The sequence below is a fragment of the Mixophyes fleayi genome, chromosome 2 (assembly GCF_038048845.1).
Source record: "Mixophyes fleayi isolate aMixFle1 chromosome 2, aMixFle1.hap1, whole genome shotgun sequence".
Classification (NCBI taxonomy): Eukaryota; Metazoa; Chordata; class Amphibia; order Anura; family Limnodynastidae; genus Mixophyes; species Mixophyes fleayi.
In genome coordinates, this window is record NC_134403.1 from 219691298 (window position 1) to 219708832 (window position 17535).

The window sequence follows — 17535 nt, forward strand, 5'->3', positions numbered from 1 at the left end:
TACACTGAAATTTAAAGTTGATCTAGCACCCTAACTATAAATATGTTCACACATTTAAAATTTACCTCCCCCTCCAATGCAACATGGTTTTGCCTATGTGCAAAGTTACCCCTTATTTATGCTTTGATCTCCTTAATGACTCAAGTCCATTGTGTTTATGCTGAAGCAAGTACAGACAGGAAATGTGCAAAGTACAACCCAAAGCCCCTCAGCATGTAATTGAAATTGTTGCCTTTCTTAGTAAATGTTTGGAATGTGTTTTTAGCAGCTGGATGGATAGCACTTTGGAATTAGTGTGACATGATGGGAGGTATGGGTGCCACAGTGATAAACCTGGTAGACAACACTTAAGCCTTGGAAGAGTGCAGTAGTACAGCACTAATGGATTTGATTAGGGGAAAAAATCAATGGACTTGAGTGGATATAGTGAAGTGACCTTTGGGCACCGACTTTTTAAAGAGACTAGGGAAAAACTGAAAACAATAGTGGGAATAGCTGAAGGGATAGTAAATTAAATGAATAGCTGTATTTTGGCAGATTACTGCACAACAGGGTACCACATGTAATCCATCTACCTGCCCTAAAGGTGATATGCCATTCTTGACGATAAAAAGTATGTAGTAAAATAATACGCACACTAGATAGGTGTGACTTCATGTTGATTTGGAAGGCTACACAATAACTTAAGGCCTAAGGGGATTCATATTCATTTGGAATATGCATTTTACTTTTTTTTGTTTATATTGCTTCAGTTAATTTGATGTATGTAATATGAAATTATGAATTGAGGCAATTAGGTCTTCAGGCTGTGGTGCAATAGTAATATATACACTTAGGCACTATGGTTGCTGCTGCTGCTGTTTGTGCTTTTCTTCTAGTTCCCTACCGAGCAAAAAAGTATTAGAATAAAAAATATATTTTAAAATGGAAATGCTACAATTGCTATTTTGCTATGGACAACTGAACAATTCTGTATGCTGGATGTAATTCTCAGGTTCTAGTCCTTCAGGAGGAATCAGGAATTCCCGGGTATTTATATTATTGTTGGGGCATATAGGATTTCCATGGCAAGGTAGGCATTTAGGGTTTCTATGGTAAAGTAGTGTCCTTTGTCACTATTGATGTACAGGATGGATTTGTATGCAGAGTAGGGAGAGGGGGTAGGGGTGGTGGGCAGCTAGTGGCTTACCTGTAAGAATAATTTACCGGGGTTCTTGTACATGGTTTTGTATACACTGTCTAAGGTGTGGACACCGGTGTGTGTGAGTTCTGGAACAAATGTTTAGAGGTTAGGTAATCAAATATGATATTGGAAAGTCATATAATAAAAACATATAAATATGATAGATAAATGTAGATAAAATTAGATAATGAAATAAAAAGTTGGAAGAAAATGTATCCAAGAAAGAGAAGGAAAATGAACTAAGCAAAGATAAGAAAAGAAAAACAGACAGGGAAACTTTTAGAGGGCTAGGGGAAGAGAGTAGGAGTAAGGTGATGATGTGCAGGTAAAGGCATAAAAATTACATTTAGGATTAAAATGTATTGAAATGGATAATACAGACTATGATGAGTCTAAATGTGGAGGTGTAAGGAATGGAGACCAGATGACGTGGAAATAGTAATAAAAGAAGATGTTGGAAAAGGGGGACAGATAATCAATAAAATATCTAACTAAAGGCAGGAAGTGGGTTAGTATGTGAATAGAAGGGGACTATTTAACATCGATGGCTAGTAAGCGGCAGTATTATCTTGTATTACTGCATACCGCACCGCTACAAAATGTAGTGCCACTAGTATTCACCATGCCAAGGCTCATTGGTGAGCCCTGGCAAAACCCCCTAACAAACTAACCAAAAACTTATTAACACAAACAGCCTAATGCTGCAGGTGAGAAACTGATCCTTGTGTAGCTATTAGTTACACATGCGCATAGACCCAGCTATTGATCCTCTGCTTCTTCTCCATTGAAAATGTAAGTTAACACCTTCATGAGGTGGTGTTAATTTTTGAAGCCTGGTGGCGAAAAGCAAAGATTGTTAAATTAGATCACATCCCAGTACTGGTCACACTGCAGTGGCCAGCATAATGTAGGTTAAGGTAAGAGAAATCTCCAATTGGTCCTTCTTTGATAAATTAAAATAAGAGCTGCAATGGTCATTCTACAGATTTGTGACTTATCACAGCTTAATAAATAGACACCTTAAGCTACAATGTCAGAGGGAGAGAAGGGTGGAAAAGGGAGAAATATTGACCCTATATATATGAGGTGGGTAGTGTAACATTAAGAATTAGGTGAAGGGGAAGAGGACTAGAGCAGGATGAAGTTGGGACAAATCAGGGATGGATGTAAAATGTAAAGCTACTTATACGAAGTGAAGTTGAGAGAGTTGGGGACCTGGAGCCTGATTCATTAAGGATCTTAACTTGAGAAACTTCTTCTTTCAGTCTCCTGGACAAAAACATGTTACAATGCAAGGGGTGCAAATTAGTATTCTGTTTTGCACATAAGTTAAATACTGACTGTTTTTTCATGTAGCACACAAATACTTCATCGCTTATTTGTACATTGAAATTTAAAGTTGATATTTGTGTGCTACATGAAAAAACAGTCAGTATTTAACTTAACTCTACAGTAGAATATAGATTGGCAAAAAAAATATTGCAGGTGTGTCTTTACAGAGGCAAAACACATGTTTGCCTGGCTATCAGTTTAGATTTAAGCCACAGGTGTTTATGTAACATCACATAAACAGGGGCAGTTTCATGTAAAATGTCTAAACTACTGTACTATTAAGTTATAAAGTTTATTGTGCTTTTTATCTACTGAAAGAGCAACACAGTGGTTTAAAAAGCACTGGATCATGTGACAGACCCAAGTACTTAACACTGACATATGTTGTCATGGTGACTGTGGTCCATCCAATAGTTGTCTGTCAAAACAAGAACATACCTATATTTGCATTCCCAAAAGTCACAGTGTCTGTTTACTATTAGTTGTTTACCTATTTGTTTGTCAATAAGGATTTTTTTCATTTTATTATGTTGTAGTACATTCAACTATAATGTGTCTATTGCACCAGTCTTAAACTGTAGATTCTACTCTACACTTAAACAGACTCTGCATAGCAGTCATTGAATGTAGGGTTGATGTTGTCACTGATGGTTCCACAATACATGTAAAGACACATTAATAACATATTACCACAGAACAAATTAACTCAAAATATACAGTATCCTGTCCTCAGAAAAAAATGTGTATCATCAGTCTAGCTATGTACATGAGTAAAAATCTGTACAATTCAAAGTGAAGTGGTCTCATGTTATATTACCATTTTAAAACACAGACAATAGCCATCATCACCAAAAATATGTTGATGATGATGACGGTCACCAGCACTAGTTAGCCTCTTCCAATTGGATGATTGCCGGTTGACCTCTGAAGCTGATAGTGCTTCCTCTATTGATCATGCCTATATTATATGATTTTGTAGGTGTATTTTAGGAAGATATTTTTGCTACTTTCATTTATGATAATGAAGATTATACCTGCTGTATTATAGAGGGGTCTTTATTTAAATCAAACCTTATTGCAAATTCACTTTTCTCTATCAAAACAAATGTTAAACATGTCTTCTCGTTCTCATGGCCTACTTGGGTGTAAGTGTATCTGATATATGCCTGATATAAACCTGGAGCATATGTTACTGGTGCAAAGCTGGACACATCTTTATGTGAGTGTAAGTGTATCTAATGTATGCCTGACATAAATCTGGTGCAGAGCATTTCATATGGGTGTAAGTATATCTGATGTATACCTGACATAAACCTGGAGCATATGCTATTGGTGCAGTTCTGGACACATCTTGAAATGGGTGTAAGTGTATCTAATGTATGCCTGACATAAACCTGGAGCATATGCTACTGGTCCAGATCTAGACACATCTTGAAATAGGTGTAAATATGCTATTTTTAAGTGTGTCTTTTTAGAGCTTTTCTTCCTATGCGTATGCATCCAACTGAGCATCAGCTACAATGCCTTACAATGCAGTGACTTGCAGTAATCAGATGGTTTATGCTATATTTTAAATAACGTTTTCCTCAAAAAGCTACTGTTACTTAGCAAGGATAAAAAAAACAAAAATCCATCAAGCTCCACTTATTCTTATATGAACTATGAGCTGTGTTGATCGAAATTAAGGTAAAAAAAAAAATTCAGTTCCTGGGTCACCCACCCCAATAATGCATTTTAGTAATCATAGCTGGAGTTAACATTTCTCATAAGAAAGGCATCAAACCCATTTTTAAATAAATATAGTGAATTGGCCATTCCCGCCTTCTTATGAAAAGAGTTCCATATTCTGACATTATAATGATGAACCACATTATGTGCTAAATGTGAAACCATTTTCCAGACAGTCAGAATAGAAAGCCCCTTTTTATATCCATCCTCTTTGTATAGACCTTGGATTTACATGTACAATTTTCCAATGTAAATATGTTTATTTGTCTAGTATTAATCCCCATTTAATACCTTTATTAATAAGGATTTCCGCTTTTAGAACATGTCCTTGTTGTAGACAGGTGCCCAAAACTAATTAGTGAAGATGTAGCCGGAAAAGTAAAAATGATGTCTGCATGCTGTACTTCTATCCTCCTTTTTAAGCTTCCCAGCACTTTATTGGCCTTAGTAGCCATTGCCTGACACTAAGTACTGTTATTTAGCGTATTCCCCAGTATTCCTAAATCCTTTTCCAACGCAGATTTTCACAATTTTACCTCATTTAAAGTGTCAATAGCATACGTAATACTGCGGTCTAGATACATAACCTTCATATTCCATTTTTATGGACACCAACCAACCGAATTGTCCAAATATAGCTTGTTTTGCAGTAACATACTACCCTTTCTATTTTTATAATTATGCCTAGTTTAGTATCACCGGCAAATATAGACACCATACTATGGAAGTCATCTATTAAATCAATAATAAAGATATATAAAAAAGGACATGTTCCAATCCTGACCCCTGGTACCCCAGTAATAACTGTAAACTAGTCTGAATATGCTCCATTTCTAACAACCCTCTTTTATCTATCCTAAGCCAGTTACTGTATCTACCCATATACATACTTTTTTCACCAGGCCTAGCATCCTTATCTTATTCACCAGTGTCTTATGTTATATACTACCAGATACATTTGGAAAATCCAGACTTGTTAACTTCACTATATTACCCATATACAGTTTTCAACTTGCCTCCTTATAAACACTAATTAGATTGGTTTGGTCTTACATGAATTCATGTGAACATTGTGTTGTGGATTTTTTTATTGCATATTTCAGAAGAGCTTCACAATTTCTTTACTATTTAAATATTCCATTAAATTTATTTTTTAGTGGTCTAGCTAATACCAAAGTTAATTCATTTTCAGCACGTTGCTATATGCTGTTTGGGCCATGTATTATACCTATCTGAAGCATGTTTAGATGTATTGCTATTTTCTCCTGCGTTAAGCAAGTAATAGCTAAACGCAGTGTATATGGATTAATACTACACAACACATCGGTTGGTGATGATCAAGAAAAAGATGGATAAGTTCCCCTCTATATTTTAGTGGCTCAATATTATCAGGGTTTTTTTGTTGCTATTTATGTAGTTGAAAAAACATTTTAAAACAAGCCTTTATTTTTATTTTAGCAATCAGTTTTTCTGTTTTTCCTTTTGCTATTATGATTGCATTTTTTTTTAAATAGTTTTGTCACTTTTATTGTATCTACTTAAATCCTCTGTAATTTTACGCCTGTAGAAACACATTTCTTCCCCATTACCACTGTAGTACCACTTCTTATCACCTCTGTAGTAACCCATTCCACCCACATCCTTGTAATAATACATCTTCCTCTCCTCTGAAGTAACACATACCCCCCCTCACCTCTGTAGTAACCTCCCTACATCTTTGTAGTAATACAGCCTGCCCACCTCTGTAGTAACCTCTATATTAACACCTTTCTTCCTCACTCACCCCTGTAGTAACACAATGCCTCCCCTCACCTTTGTGGTAACACATCCTCCCTAGCTCCCCCTCAACACTGTAGTGACATCCCCTCCATCACGTCTGTAGTAACACATCCTCACTATTACCTTTGCAGAAACACATTCCGCACTGCACTTCAGATAACACCCCCTGTAGTAATACATTCCTACCTCCCCTATAACATCACGTTCTAATGTACACATTTACCTGTCCACCTAGGCTCCTGGGTATATTTCCCCAACATTGTTTACTCTGCCTTTTCTTCCATTTGTGCCCCAGTTACCAACCTCAGTAACCTGGTCTCACATGTGTTTACCTCCATCTCCACTTGATCTTCCACTAGCCAACCAAGGCTCCTGTCTAGGGCACAGTGGGCACTGACTGACAAGGATTACTGTAACGCTTTTCTGTGTTTTTCTTTTGCAAATGTCTGGGGAGGAGCAAGTCAGTATCTTGCCTAGGGTCCCTTGGGGTCTTAATCAGGATCTGATTGCTCCCAATGAGCAGATGCTTATTTATGTAACCTCCTGCCACTGTGTGTGGTCTTGTGGTGCATGGGTTAGGCAGTGCACCTCTTTCTCTAGCCCTGGCTAGCTCCTTGGAGTTGATGTAGATGACCAGATGGTCCCGGACACGCAGGTTTTTCAAAGAACCTGCTTCAAAAGTGTTGGGACATAGGGTGCATTGCAAACAGATATTTCCATGATTTAGGTGCCAGACCATCTATAAAAATAAACTCTTTATTTACACTCCTCTTCACTCCACCACCATACTTGAGCTGCAAATACCACTAAAATAAATATGTACATCTTTCTCACTCCAGCACAGTTAATCACCCCTCCTCTGAAAGGTCAGAATATCCACATGCTTGTGGGTATAACACATGCTTGCTGTGTCCTCTCTGCCCCTCCTGTGATTCTCACACTCAGAAAGTAAATCTTCAAGTGTCCTCTTGCAGCCTCTTCACACACCCTTTGGGGTATAACACCCTTTCTGGTGTCCAGGGCTGCCAAGAGGGGTGGGGCAGGTACTAATTACCTGGGCCCGGGCATACCAGGGTCCTCACTGTCGAAGTTTTGTTTTTTGTTAATTTTTTTTTTTTTTAACCTACATTTTTTTTATTTGTGTTTATTTCCTTTTTTTTGCAGGATGGGGGGGGGGCTCCGCCCCATTTATTGGTGGGGGGAGCAGAGTAGTTAACAAAAACAAAAAACATATACTCAAGTGTCCCTCTTCCGTTCACACTGAATGTCAGGCATAACATCAAGTCACGCCCAACATTTGGTGAGGAGTGACGCAGAAAGGACCCAGCAAGAAGACAGAAGAAAAGAGAAGAAAAGAGTTGAAAGAAGCCAATACAGAGATAAGTAAAGGAATGGAGGAGTCAAGCAGAAAAGCACAGTGTGAGGAAAATCGGGGAGAAAGGCACAGTGTGAGGAAAAAGGGGGGGAAGCACAGTGTGAGGAAAAAGGGGGAGAAAGGCACAGTGTGAGGAAAAAGGGGGGGCATAGTGTGATGTAAAAGGGGGGGTAGCAGCATGGCACAGTGATGAAGGAGGGGGTGGAGAAGCATGGCGCAGTGTGATGAAGGGAGGCCAGATGAAGGGGGGAAAAGCAGCATGGAGGGCACAGAGTGATCATAAGGGGGCACAGCGTGGTTGTCATGAAGGGACACAGTAATGTGTGTGTGATGGCACAGGGGCCTTGTAGCAATGTAGTGTATGTGTGAGGTAGGCAGTGGCTTATTAATGGGTGCTATTTTGTTTGTGGGGTGATGGTGGGGCAATTTGATAGTGGGAACTATTAATTTAAGATGGAGTGGTTTCGGGGGCTAGTGAATGTGGGGGTGAGTTTGGGGAGAATGAGGTCTACGTGACTATGAAAGTGACTGTGACTATGAATTATTCAATGACAGTGATGGTTGCGGGAAATAGGTATATTTATGAAATGTAAATACTATTAATTTATTGCTTGCATGCAAAATTTGTTTACAAGGAGGGAAATAGGTTAATTTATTAAAGAGGAATACTATTATTTTAATGTTGTGACTGGAGGAAGGCCTAATTATTACTCGTGGTTTAATTGATTTAACGCTGGGGCAGGTTGAAATTTTTTAAATATACCCATTTTTTTTCAAAATAGGCCCCCAACATTCCAGGATCCAGACAAGCCGCACCTAAGGAAACCAGCAGCCACAGGTGGTGAAAGTGACAAAAACAGGTAGGAGAGAGCAGAACAGTGTGTGAAATGTTGTGATTCCAGTGGGACAATCCAAATTTTTGGTGACTGTTCTGCCCAATGTAAGGGACAGGCCAAGATTGTTAACTCTTTATATACACACTGCATTGTTTATATACTACTGAATTCCTCTTAGCCCTGCTGGTGTCCTCTCTGCCCCTCTGGGTCATATCACATGCTGCTACACTGCTGCTACACTACTCTGCAGCACTGCTTCCCTCTCCATAGGGTCTCATAGATATATCCTTATGTAGGACAGACTTCTTTAATGCAGGCACACTGCTACATGCAGTGATCCCCTCTTTTTCTTATGGTTCTCTCTAAAGACCCCCTGCCTTCTTTATTGGGGCACCACTTTTTTCTCTCAGGGGCTCTTCTTTATTATTATGGGGACTACTTCCCCTTCTTGTGGCTCTCTGTACTTGGGGACTCCTTCCCATCTTTATATGCAACCAAGTTCTAAGGATATTTCTCCCTCAAATCTGTCCAGTTTCACTTATGTTCTCACATTAACGTTGTTCTTTGCCCTCCCCTTTGCAGCCTGCCATGGAGCAACTCACAAATTTGCCGGGTCCCTGGTAGACACACTTCCCCTATACACTTATGTTGCTAAGCAACTGCTCCTAGTGTGTCTCCTCAAGATCCGAGCGCTGGGGTCTTACATTCAGTCACTTGAAGGTGTAAATAACAGACGGAGTGTTACATTTAAATCGAGAAGCAGGGCTTCCTGATGAGCAACCTGCTCACATCTTGCAAAGAAGTATTTACCCTTGAAGGCTGTATGACAATATATTAATAAATAGGGCTAATAATAGGAATATTGTTTAAAGTAAAAGCTTTAATGAAAAACTCTTGCCTTTTCATTTTAACCCAAACTGTTCCCAGAGATATAACTACAGTACAAGCAAAATTTACAAATAAGAATATATGGAGAGTGTTCCCTTGTAGCTATTAATATCTGTGCAGAGACGGAACAAGCGAGCTGTGGGCCCCGGTGCAGGGAAGTGGTGAGAAATGGAGGTGCAAAAGAGCCTACAGTCCGCTAGTTTCGACCCACTGCATCTGCCATGCAGCAGTGTCCCATTACCCAATGGGCCCCGGTGCACTGCACCCATGGCAGTTCTGCCAATGTGTCTGTGTTTGTTTATTTTATTTAGATACAGTTTTATTTTTACTACTAAAGCACTAGTGATTTTTACAAATTGCACCCAGTGCACATCAAACTGCTCACCTACTCTCTGCCTCTGCAAACTGCAAAAGTGTGCCTAGGTGCATTGCGTAAACTATAATTGTCATATCTAAATCCTGCCTCCTACCACATAGTATTACCCCTTTCAATAAAATACTTTTTTTTCTCTCATAAAATACTGCATGATTTAGCATCACTTTTAGCTTCAATTCATCTTGAAAGTGAGGAGACATAGGGACTGTCTTAGTTACATCTAACAATTTTGGGTGTCTGAAGCTTTTCATTATATTTCTCTGAGTGTACTTGGAATGTTTATAAAAATCCAACTTTCATCCTGTATCCCAACTATCCATAGTTAGGCGGGACAGTCCCCATTCATAGGGTAGTATCCTGCCATCCTGGCAGTCAAGACTTTTGAGTGAACTGCCGGTACTGTTGGGATAATTGGGGAGTCCTGGCAACGTGGGGGTGTTTTTTTAATGGTTTTTATGGATGGGTTGTGGGGTCGAACGCTTCAGAAGCACTAGGTGTGCCCCTGGTGGGCGTGGTCAAAGAGACAAAGCTGCTAAGTAATACAGAACTTGACATAAACATTGGCAGCCAGTAGCCTGAAGACCTGCACATTACTCCAACTAATTTGTGTTAATACTAATGTTGTGAAAAAAAGTCTATACCAGTATTTCTCAGTTCCAATTTTCTAATACACAAACATGTTTTGAAGATTTCCCTCTGTGGAAATAGGTGAACTCATCTATCCACGATTGAGAAATTTCTCAAAACATGGCCTGTTGGGGTACTCGAGAACACATTCCCCCTGTTGATGTACTTGAGAAAACCTGGTTTATACTATGAAACTGTGCACCCTACATACTATAAACAGGTGAGATTTATTACTCAGGTTTATCCTGTTAACATGTACTAAATACGCTATTTCTGTCAACAAGTTAAGAGGTCAAATCTCCCTGCTGAAGTTCATCTTATTTTATTGTTCTTTTCTTGAGCTCACTTAAATAATCACATTCCTATCAAAGTGTACATCCTGGAAGCATACATTACAAATTTAACATGTATTAGATCAAGGATACACAACATTTTTGGTCTGAGGGCCACAATAAAATGGTAACTTACTTAAAATTTTTAATTAAATAGAATTTTACTACAGGGAAAGAAGACCCCCTTTACAGCAATACCTATCTCTCACCATCATGAAATTCCCCATAGCAATAGACATGTCAGAGAGAGCATGACCATGCCACATATGGAGCGTGCCACATCACATAAGGGCTAAGCCATGCCCCACCCCTGTAACACATTTGACCCCCCCTTCACCTCTGTAACATGTTTCTTAACCACACCACTCCCCATTAACACATTTATCTCCCTCACCTCTAACTCATTTTCTTTCTCCCTTACCTTTGCAACATGTTTCTTCCCCACAGCACATTTCTCTTTCTCCAGTCCCAGGCCTGTTGTCTATATTATTATTATCACTCTACTTGCTTCTCTGGTAATAATGATGAGGGGCTGCCACCAGAGGCTAAACTTTGATCATTTCCCCCTTGCAAGACTAAGCTCTGCAATACAGCGACAGCCTGGCAGCAGTTCACAGCATAGCTGATTCACTACCAGACTGTCTAATTTCACAGTTTCAGCCCAGTAACCACAATGAGCAGGGCCATCTTAACAACATTATGGGCCCCCGGGCAAAGCAGTGCACCAGGGCCCCTAGATATAGATATAGATATAGATATATAGATGTATACAGATATAGATATAGATATAGATATAGATATATAGAGATAGAGATAGATAGATAGATAGATAGATGTACTTGCTCAGTGACCCTTGAAGGTTTTTTTTGCAGGTGTTTTCCTTTTGCAGGATTATTTATTCTCATTAGGAGCCGTGCCTATGGGGCCCCCTTGCCCGTGGGGCCCCCGGGCACCTGCCCTTCGTGCCCAATGGAAAAGATGGCCCTGACAATGAGGCCTGGTGCTGGACAGATACGAGGGGACTTGAGACAGAAATACTAGTGAAGCAGTTGCATCCAAGGCCCCCCTGTATCTGTCTTGCTTCTTACAGGTGCAAAAAAATCCTTGGGGGCCTCATATGACCTACTGGCTGCTGGTTGTACACCTATACAGTAAACCAATTAAACAGGTAACTGAAAAGGTAATCTAAACAGGTTACTGCATCTCAATTGTAAATAAACCCCATTTTCTTACATTTTGCTTCAGTTGCAAAATTCATTGTTGTTCTTTTTCTCTTTGTTAATGTGCCGCTTCTCATTTTTAGAGATAGATTTATTAAAGGGCTGTTTGGTGAAACCAACAGTTTTTGATGATTTTTCAGGCGGTTTTAAAACAGCCGGATTTACTAAAGCCAAAACTGCCAGAATTAAAATTTTACAGAACCACCACTTTACAGATCACCATCCCGATTTTAACAATGATGAACATACAAACCGCCGGATTTACTAAGCTGGGGTTTGCAAAACCGCTACAAAACCGCTATCCAAACAGCTAAAATAAAAGAGGTGGTTGTGAGTGGCGAGATTGCTCAAACTGCATAGAACAAGAAAAAAGCGCTGTGAGGATTAGTATATTAGTTCCCTACTGGGAAAGTTAGTTGCCATTCATAAAATAAGAGGAAGCACCATTCACATTTAAATTATTGGAGCAATCATTATTTATTGATTAAAGGACAACATTAATTTATAATTAACTTATGGGGGGATTTTTTTTTCCTTTATTTTATGGGGATACTATTATTGTATTATATTATGGGGGAAATCGGAATATATAATAATATTAACTGATTGTTAATGGTGGATATAATTATTTATGTTGCACAATTTGCCATTACATAGTGCCTGAATAATATAATAATTCAATAATTTTGTCCCCTTAATATTATGAAAATTAAACTTTGCCCACATAATTTAATTTTAAAATAACTTTGCCCCTTAATCAATAAATATTGAATGCCCCAATAATTTTAATGTCAATGGTGCTTCCTCTTATGTTCTGAATGGCAAAATAGCACAAGCAGCATGTTTGAGCTATCAAGCTATTCCAAGGAGGTATTAAAAGTGACCTGTCCTGTCATTTGGATGGCAGTTTCAAGCAAACCATCGGCAGTTTAGCTGTTTTCAATCCGCCACACATTGTCAGCCATTTACATAGCAGCCTCAAACAGCCCTATAGTAAATGCGGCGGTTTGAAGCACTAACAGCTGGCGATGTGGTTTAAAACCGCCACCAAACTCGATTCTTAGTAAATCCAGCCCTTAGCCTTTTCCTTTCATGAATGAGCAAGACACAGTTGGAGACATTTAAAAACACATTTCTACAGGGAAGTGTGTATGAAATATGTGGTTGTCCAGCAGTTTAGAAAATAAAAGCAAATGTCTAATTAGCTGCTGCAGTTGACAGTATATTTTCTTCACAGTTACCTGTAGAATAGTTTTCATAAAGATACTCCAGTAAATGCATAGATCATGAGCTGCAAACATATAGGGCCTGATTCATTAAGGTAAGTTAAGCAAAAGTAAGCAAGTAAGGCAAAACCATGTTGCAATGGAGGGGGAGGTAAATTTAAAATGTGATGTCATATTTATATTTGGGGTAGGGCATGTCCTAGATCAACTTTGAATTTTAGTGTAGAAATAAGCTATCAAGTATTTGTGAGCTACATGACAAAAACAGCTAGTATTTCCTTATGTCCAAACTAATAAACTCATTTGCACACCTTGCATTGTAACATTGTTTTGTCCAGAAAACTTGAGTAAGAAAATTTACTCAAATATTTGCTTAAGTTTTCTTAAGAAATCAGGTCCAATATTTATCAAAGAAATACATGGTTCGAAGACTATAACATGTTTGTTGCTTACCTTTGAGTTAATATTTGTTTTTGTACCTAAATTGTTGTAGAATTTAAAACATGTTGATATCATTGAAATACAATACAAAAAAATATGAAATCTTCCTTTCAATTACTAAAATATAAAAACATGCATATGGAATGAAAGTCCAAACAGCTACAGTGTATTGTACAGACCTGCTGTTTCAATTTGAAATTAAACTTTATATATTTAGTTTTCCCTCGTATTTTTCCATGTGGTTAACAGAAACGAATTGTACATTTGTAGATTGACGTTACACATAGCCTAAATTTTCTTAATGACCTCTTTTTTGCCACAGCTTTCAGTTACCGCAAAGCCCCACCACCCATTCCACCCAGGCTCCTCTCCAAACCTCTCATCTCGGTGACAGCCCAAAGTAGCACAGAATCAACTCATGAAACCTTTCTGCACAATGAGCCCACGCGGTTGCCTTGGTCCAAAGATGTCAAGGTCCACTGCAATTCTAGTGAGAGTCTGGATGGAAACAAGTCCAGAGGTCTAACCCTGGACCTGGCAAATGTCCAGCATAGAGCTTCACCCAAACCTCCCACTGTGATCAGCAAGGCCCTACCATTGAGGGAAGAGCTAAAAGGTGGCACACGGCAAAGAAAATGGCGTCCATCTATTGGTGTACAGGTATGTCATTGTCATTAACTCAAGATTTATTTTTGTGATTTACTCTAAGATCTATTTACCTCGTGGTAACTGTGGACTGTAATCTCTTAAGCAAATCTATATTAATTACTATTTTTAGGCCACGTACACATCAAAGTTAAAATACTGAGTTTAAGTTGCATTTCTAATGCAAGTTAAAAATGCAGCGTAAGTTTTTGAACACTTCTATTACAGTGCATCTAAACTGAGTCAGTGCAGTTGAAAACTTACATTAATTTCTGTTTTAGCATGTTTTAAACATAATGAGGTATTCTCTACATTTGTGTTTCCACTTGTGTTTAGTTTGTATTAGATAAGAACTTCCTGTATTGTTACAGATGTATATTTTTTTTAAATAAAATGCAAATAGAACAAACTTGTAAATACATCTAAAATTATGCATGAAGGCAATAGTTTTTACTTGCATTTTAACTTGTGGCAAAATACATTGCAATTTCCAGGGTGTACACAACCTAAATTAGATTAATTAATATGTTGTTATTGATTTCAAATATTTTTTGAAGGTATAAACGCTTCATTTTATCAAGGGCACTATTTGTTAACTAATCTTGCTGCTAGCAGTCGGTGCTGGCTCACCTGGGGTGCAGAGTCTAATGAGTGTTTGCCAGAGACCTCCCGCAAGGAGCTCATCGCCATTGCAGCGAGACACCCATTGGTTATGGCCTCCAGGCTAGTGCCAATAGGCAACATCTGGCAATACACGTACTAGGTGACAATAAGATGACAAATAGACGTAGTCAGGGACAGGCAAGGAATCAGGATGGGTAGCGCAGGTTCATAGTCAAAATGCAAGCCAATGTTCAGAATAGCAATCAGAGAGCTTGAATATGATTGTTAAATTCATAAGGAAGGTCAATAAGTAGTGAGAATTGCAGAAATACTTGTTGCTCAGAATTATGCACTGAGACAGCTTTTAAATCCACCTCCTGCTGACATCAGCAGGCGCGACCCCAACATGCAATGTTTGATCTAAGAAAAGGAGAGAGGAGGCGCAGGTGCATGTCTAAGCAGATGACAGGTTCGGGTACAGTCAGGTAAGAAACTCTGTCAGGAGCAGCATGTTATAATTTGTTGAATGGGACCCTTTAGTCATTTATGTACATGGTGGCTTAGTGGCTAGCACGTCTGCCTCACAGCACTGGAGTCATGAGTTTGATTCCCGACCATGGCCTTATCTGTGTGGAGTTTGTATATTCTCCTCGTGTTTGCTTGGGTTTCCTCCGGGTGCTCCGGTTTCCTCCCACATTCCAAAAACATACTAGTTGGTTAATTGGCTGCTATCAAATTGACCCTAGTCTCTCTTGGTCTGCCAATGGGGCATGGACTGCTGTGAGTGAGTTCTCTGTATAGCGCTGCGGAATTAGTAGCGCTATATATAAATAGCTGCTGCTGCTGATGATAGCTATGCTTGTTCATATAATATCACAAAACACTTTATTTTTTTACTCAGAGGATAAAAACAGTCCAATGTGTCCCTTATTAACTGGGAACTCTCTCAAACTCACTGGAGAAGGTACATACAACTGGAGTAGAATCAGAGGTGTAGTATAAATTGGAATAAAACCATAAGAATGTAGATATAAACCCATTTTACTATCTTTGCCTAACACTGATTCATACACAACTCTTTCTGAATGTAATTAGTTATTTTCCTTGTCATAAGAAACTATGCAGACTTGATTCTAGCACCATATTTAGTGGAAACAACCCATGCATATTTCTTATAAAACTTAAAAAAGAAAATAGAGAATATTATTATAGTTATTAATACCAAAAAAGGGGATAAACTACAGTTTGCATATGGATCTAAGGAGAAAACGTTGGATGAATCCATGTATTAATTTGGTATAGAGGAATAATAACAAGTGTTTTGCTGATACAGTTGTTCAAACTTATTATGACATGTAACAGTTATAATCCTGCTTGTGCAGTCTTGGCACTGAGTTAAAAAGGTATGAAAGGTGAGTATTTATCCTGTCCATATGTTAAATATTATTTTAGGCAAAGTATTTATTAACAATGTACAATAAAAAGGTAGAACTGTCCCCAACTTCACTTATCACCTTAGTTGTTAGCAATTTAAATCATGCCTGGATAAATAAATAGGCCCTCAAGATGTGTCTATAGTAGAATAGAGGATCAGGAAACCCCAACCTTGAAAACCTTGATAATATATTTGTGCATTGTAGTGATCAGCTTTAAGCTTTGGTAAAAAAAAAATCCAAAATATAGCATATATTTTTTTACAAAAATGTTTATATACCTTTAACATATGAAAGATATCTGCACAGAGTGCTTTTACTGTGAGTAGGCAGATTAAACAAATGACTTGGGTCCATGGAGGCTTGGAAAGCTAAGGTCCAGCACTCAGTACTCTTAATTTCTCTCCTACTGTTGATGAGATAGGAGAGTGACCTTTAAACTTGTCATATTCATATGTGGCCCTCACACACTTCTATACAGTGATTGTACAATGCTGTCATGTGGAGAAAGCATCCACCTTTGTCCCACCACTGACGTTAAGCTATTGTATTTCATGCTCAAAACTTGTAAACTTAGTGCTGAATTACTTATTATCCTTCAATTTCTGCAGGTTGAGACCATCTCAGATTCGGACACGGAGGGAAAGAGCAGGAGAGAGTTTCACTCTATTGGGGTCCAAGTAGAAGATGACAGAAGGTGCCTATCCAACTTATAAAATAATTTGCATGGAGAATATTAATTGTTCCATTAATTAGATGATGTGTTATATGTGTACTGCTACATTGACTGCAGAGGGCTACTTTTGAAATAGTAAGGTTGTGCATATACTAAGGGAAGTTCATTAGCATCGATGCACAACTATGATGATTGCTCTTAGACATGGAAATTGTGTCTGCTTTGTGCAATCTGTTTGAGGGAAAAGTAGCAACAATGGTTCTCATCACAGTGGTGGCTTTGTTTTTGCATATAAATAGGCTTAAAATTGTGTCTTCTAACATGAAACTATTATCGCTGTGTCAAAATCATAAGTTTAGGTATTATGAACTTGCGCAGATCATATTTAATGGAAGTAAAAGGTGTTGTGTCCTGTGCTGTGCTCATAATCGCAGAGCTTGCAGATGGCACACAGATGTTCTCTTTAATGTGTCATCCTGGGTTGGTGATACACTGGTTTTTACTATGAGAGATCTCTTGTGATTTAGATGTGTGCCAGATAAAAAGAATTTATAATAACAATACTCAAATTCCAAATACTCAAATTCCATGAACTTTTTATTTTACTTCCATATAGTACTTGTATACATTGGTTATGTTAACTTAATGAGAGTGTGGGAAACGGTGTAGGAACCTAACTTTGCTCAAACTCAGCAATGATGCACCATGCATAGCTCAGAGGCCAGAGCCATAATTTGGACTTTTATCTTTTATTGAGCATACCTATGTGTGTTGTATGGTGGAATATATAGTTGGGCATTTGAGCAAATATGTGGCCATAGTTCAAGACACTATT

At 38.4% G+C, this 17535-nt stretch overlaps 1 protein-coding gene across 4 annotated transcripts in view; it reads left to right on the plus strand.

Annotated features, from left to right (window-relative positions):
- The window catches only part of DLGAP3 (DLG associated protein 3), a 406147-nt gene that overhangs the window by 324501 nt on the left and 64111 nt on the right, over nt 1-17535 (plus strand). For all 4 annotated transcript variants that reach the window (XM_075195497.1, XM_075195495.1, XM_075195498.1 and 1 more), the window contains 2 exons: nt 13666-14003; nt 16636-16721. In XM_075195497.1, coding sequence (XP_075051598.1) covers nt 13666-14003; nt 16636-16721 — 424 coding nt within the window. The remainder of the gene's footprint in view (nt 1-13665; nt 14004-16635; nt 16722-17535) is intronic.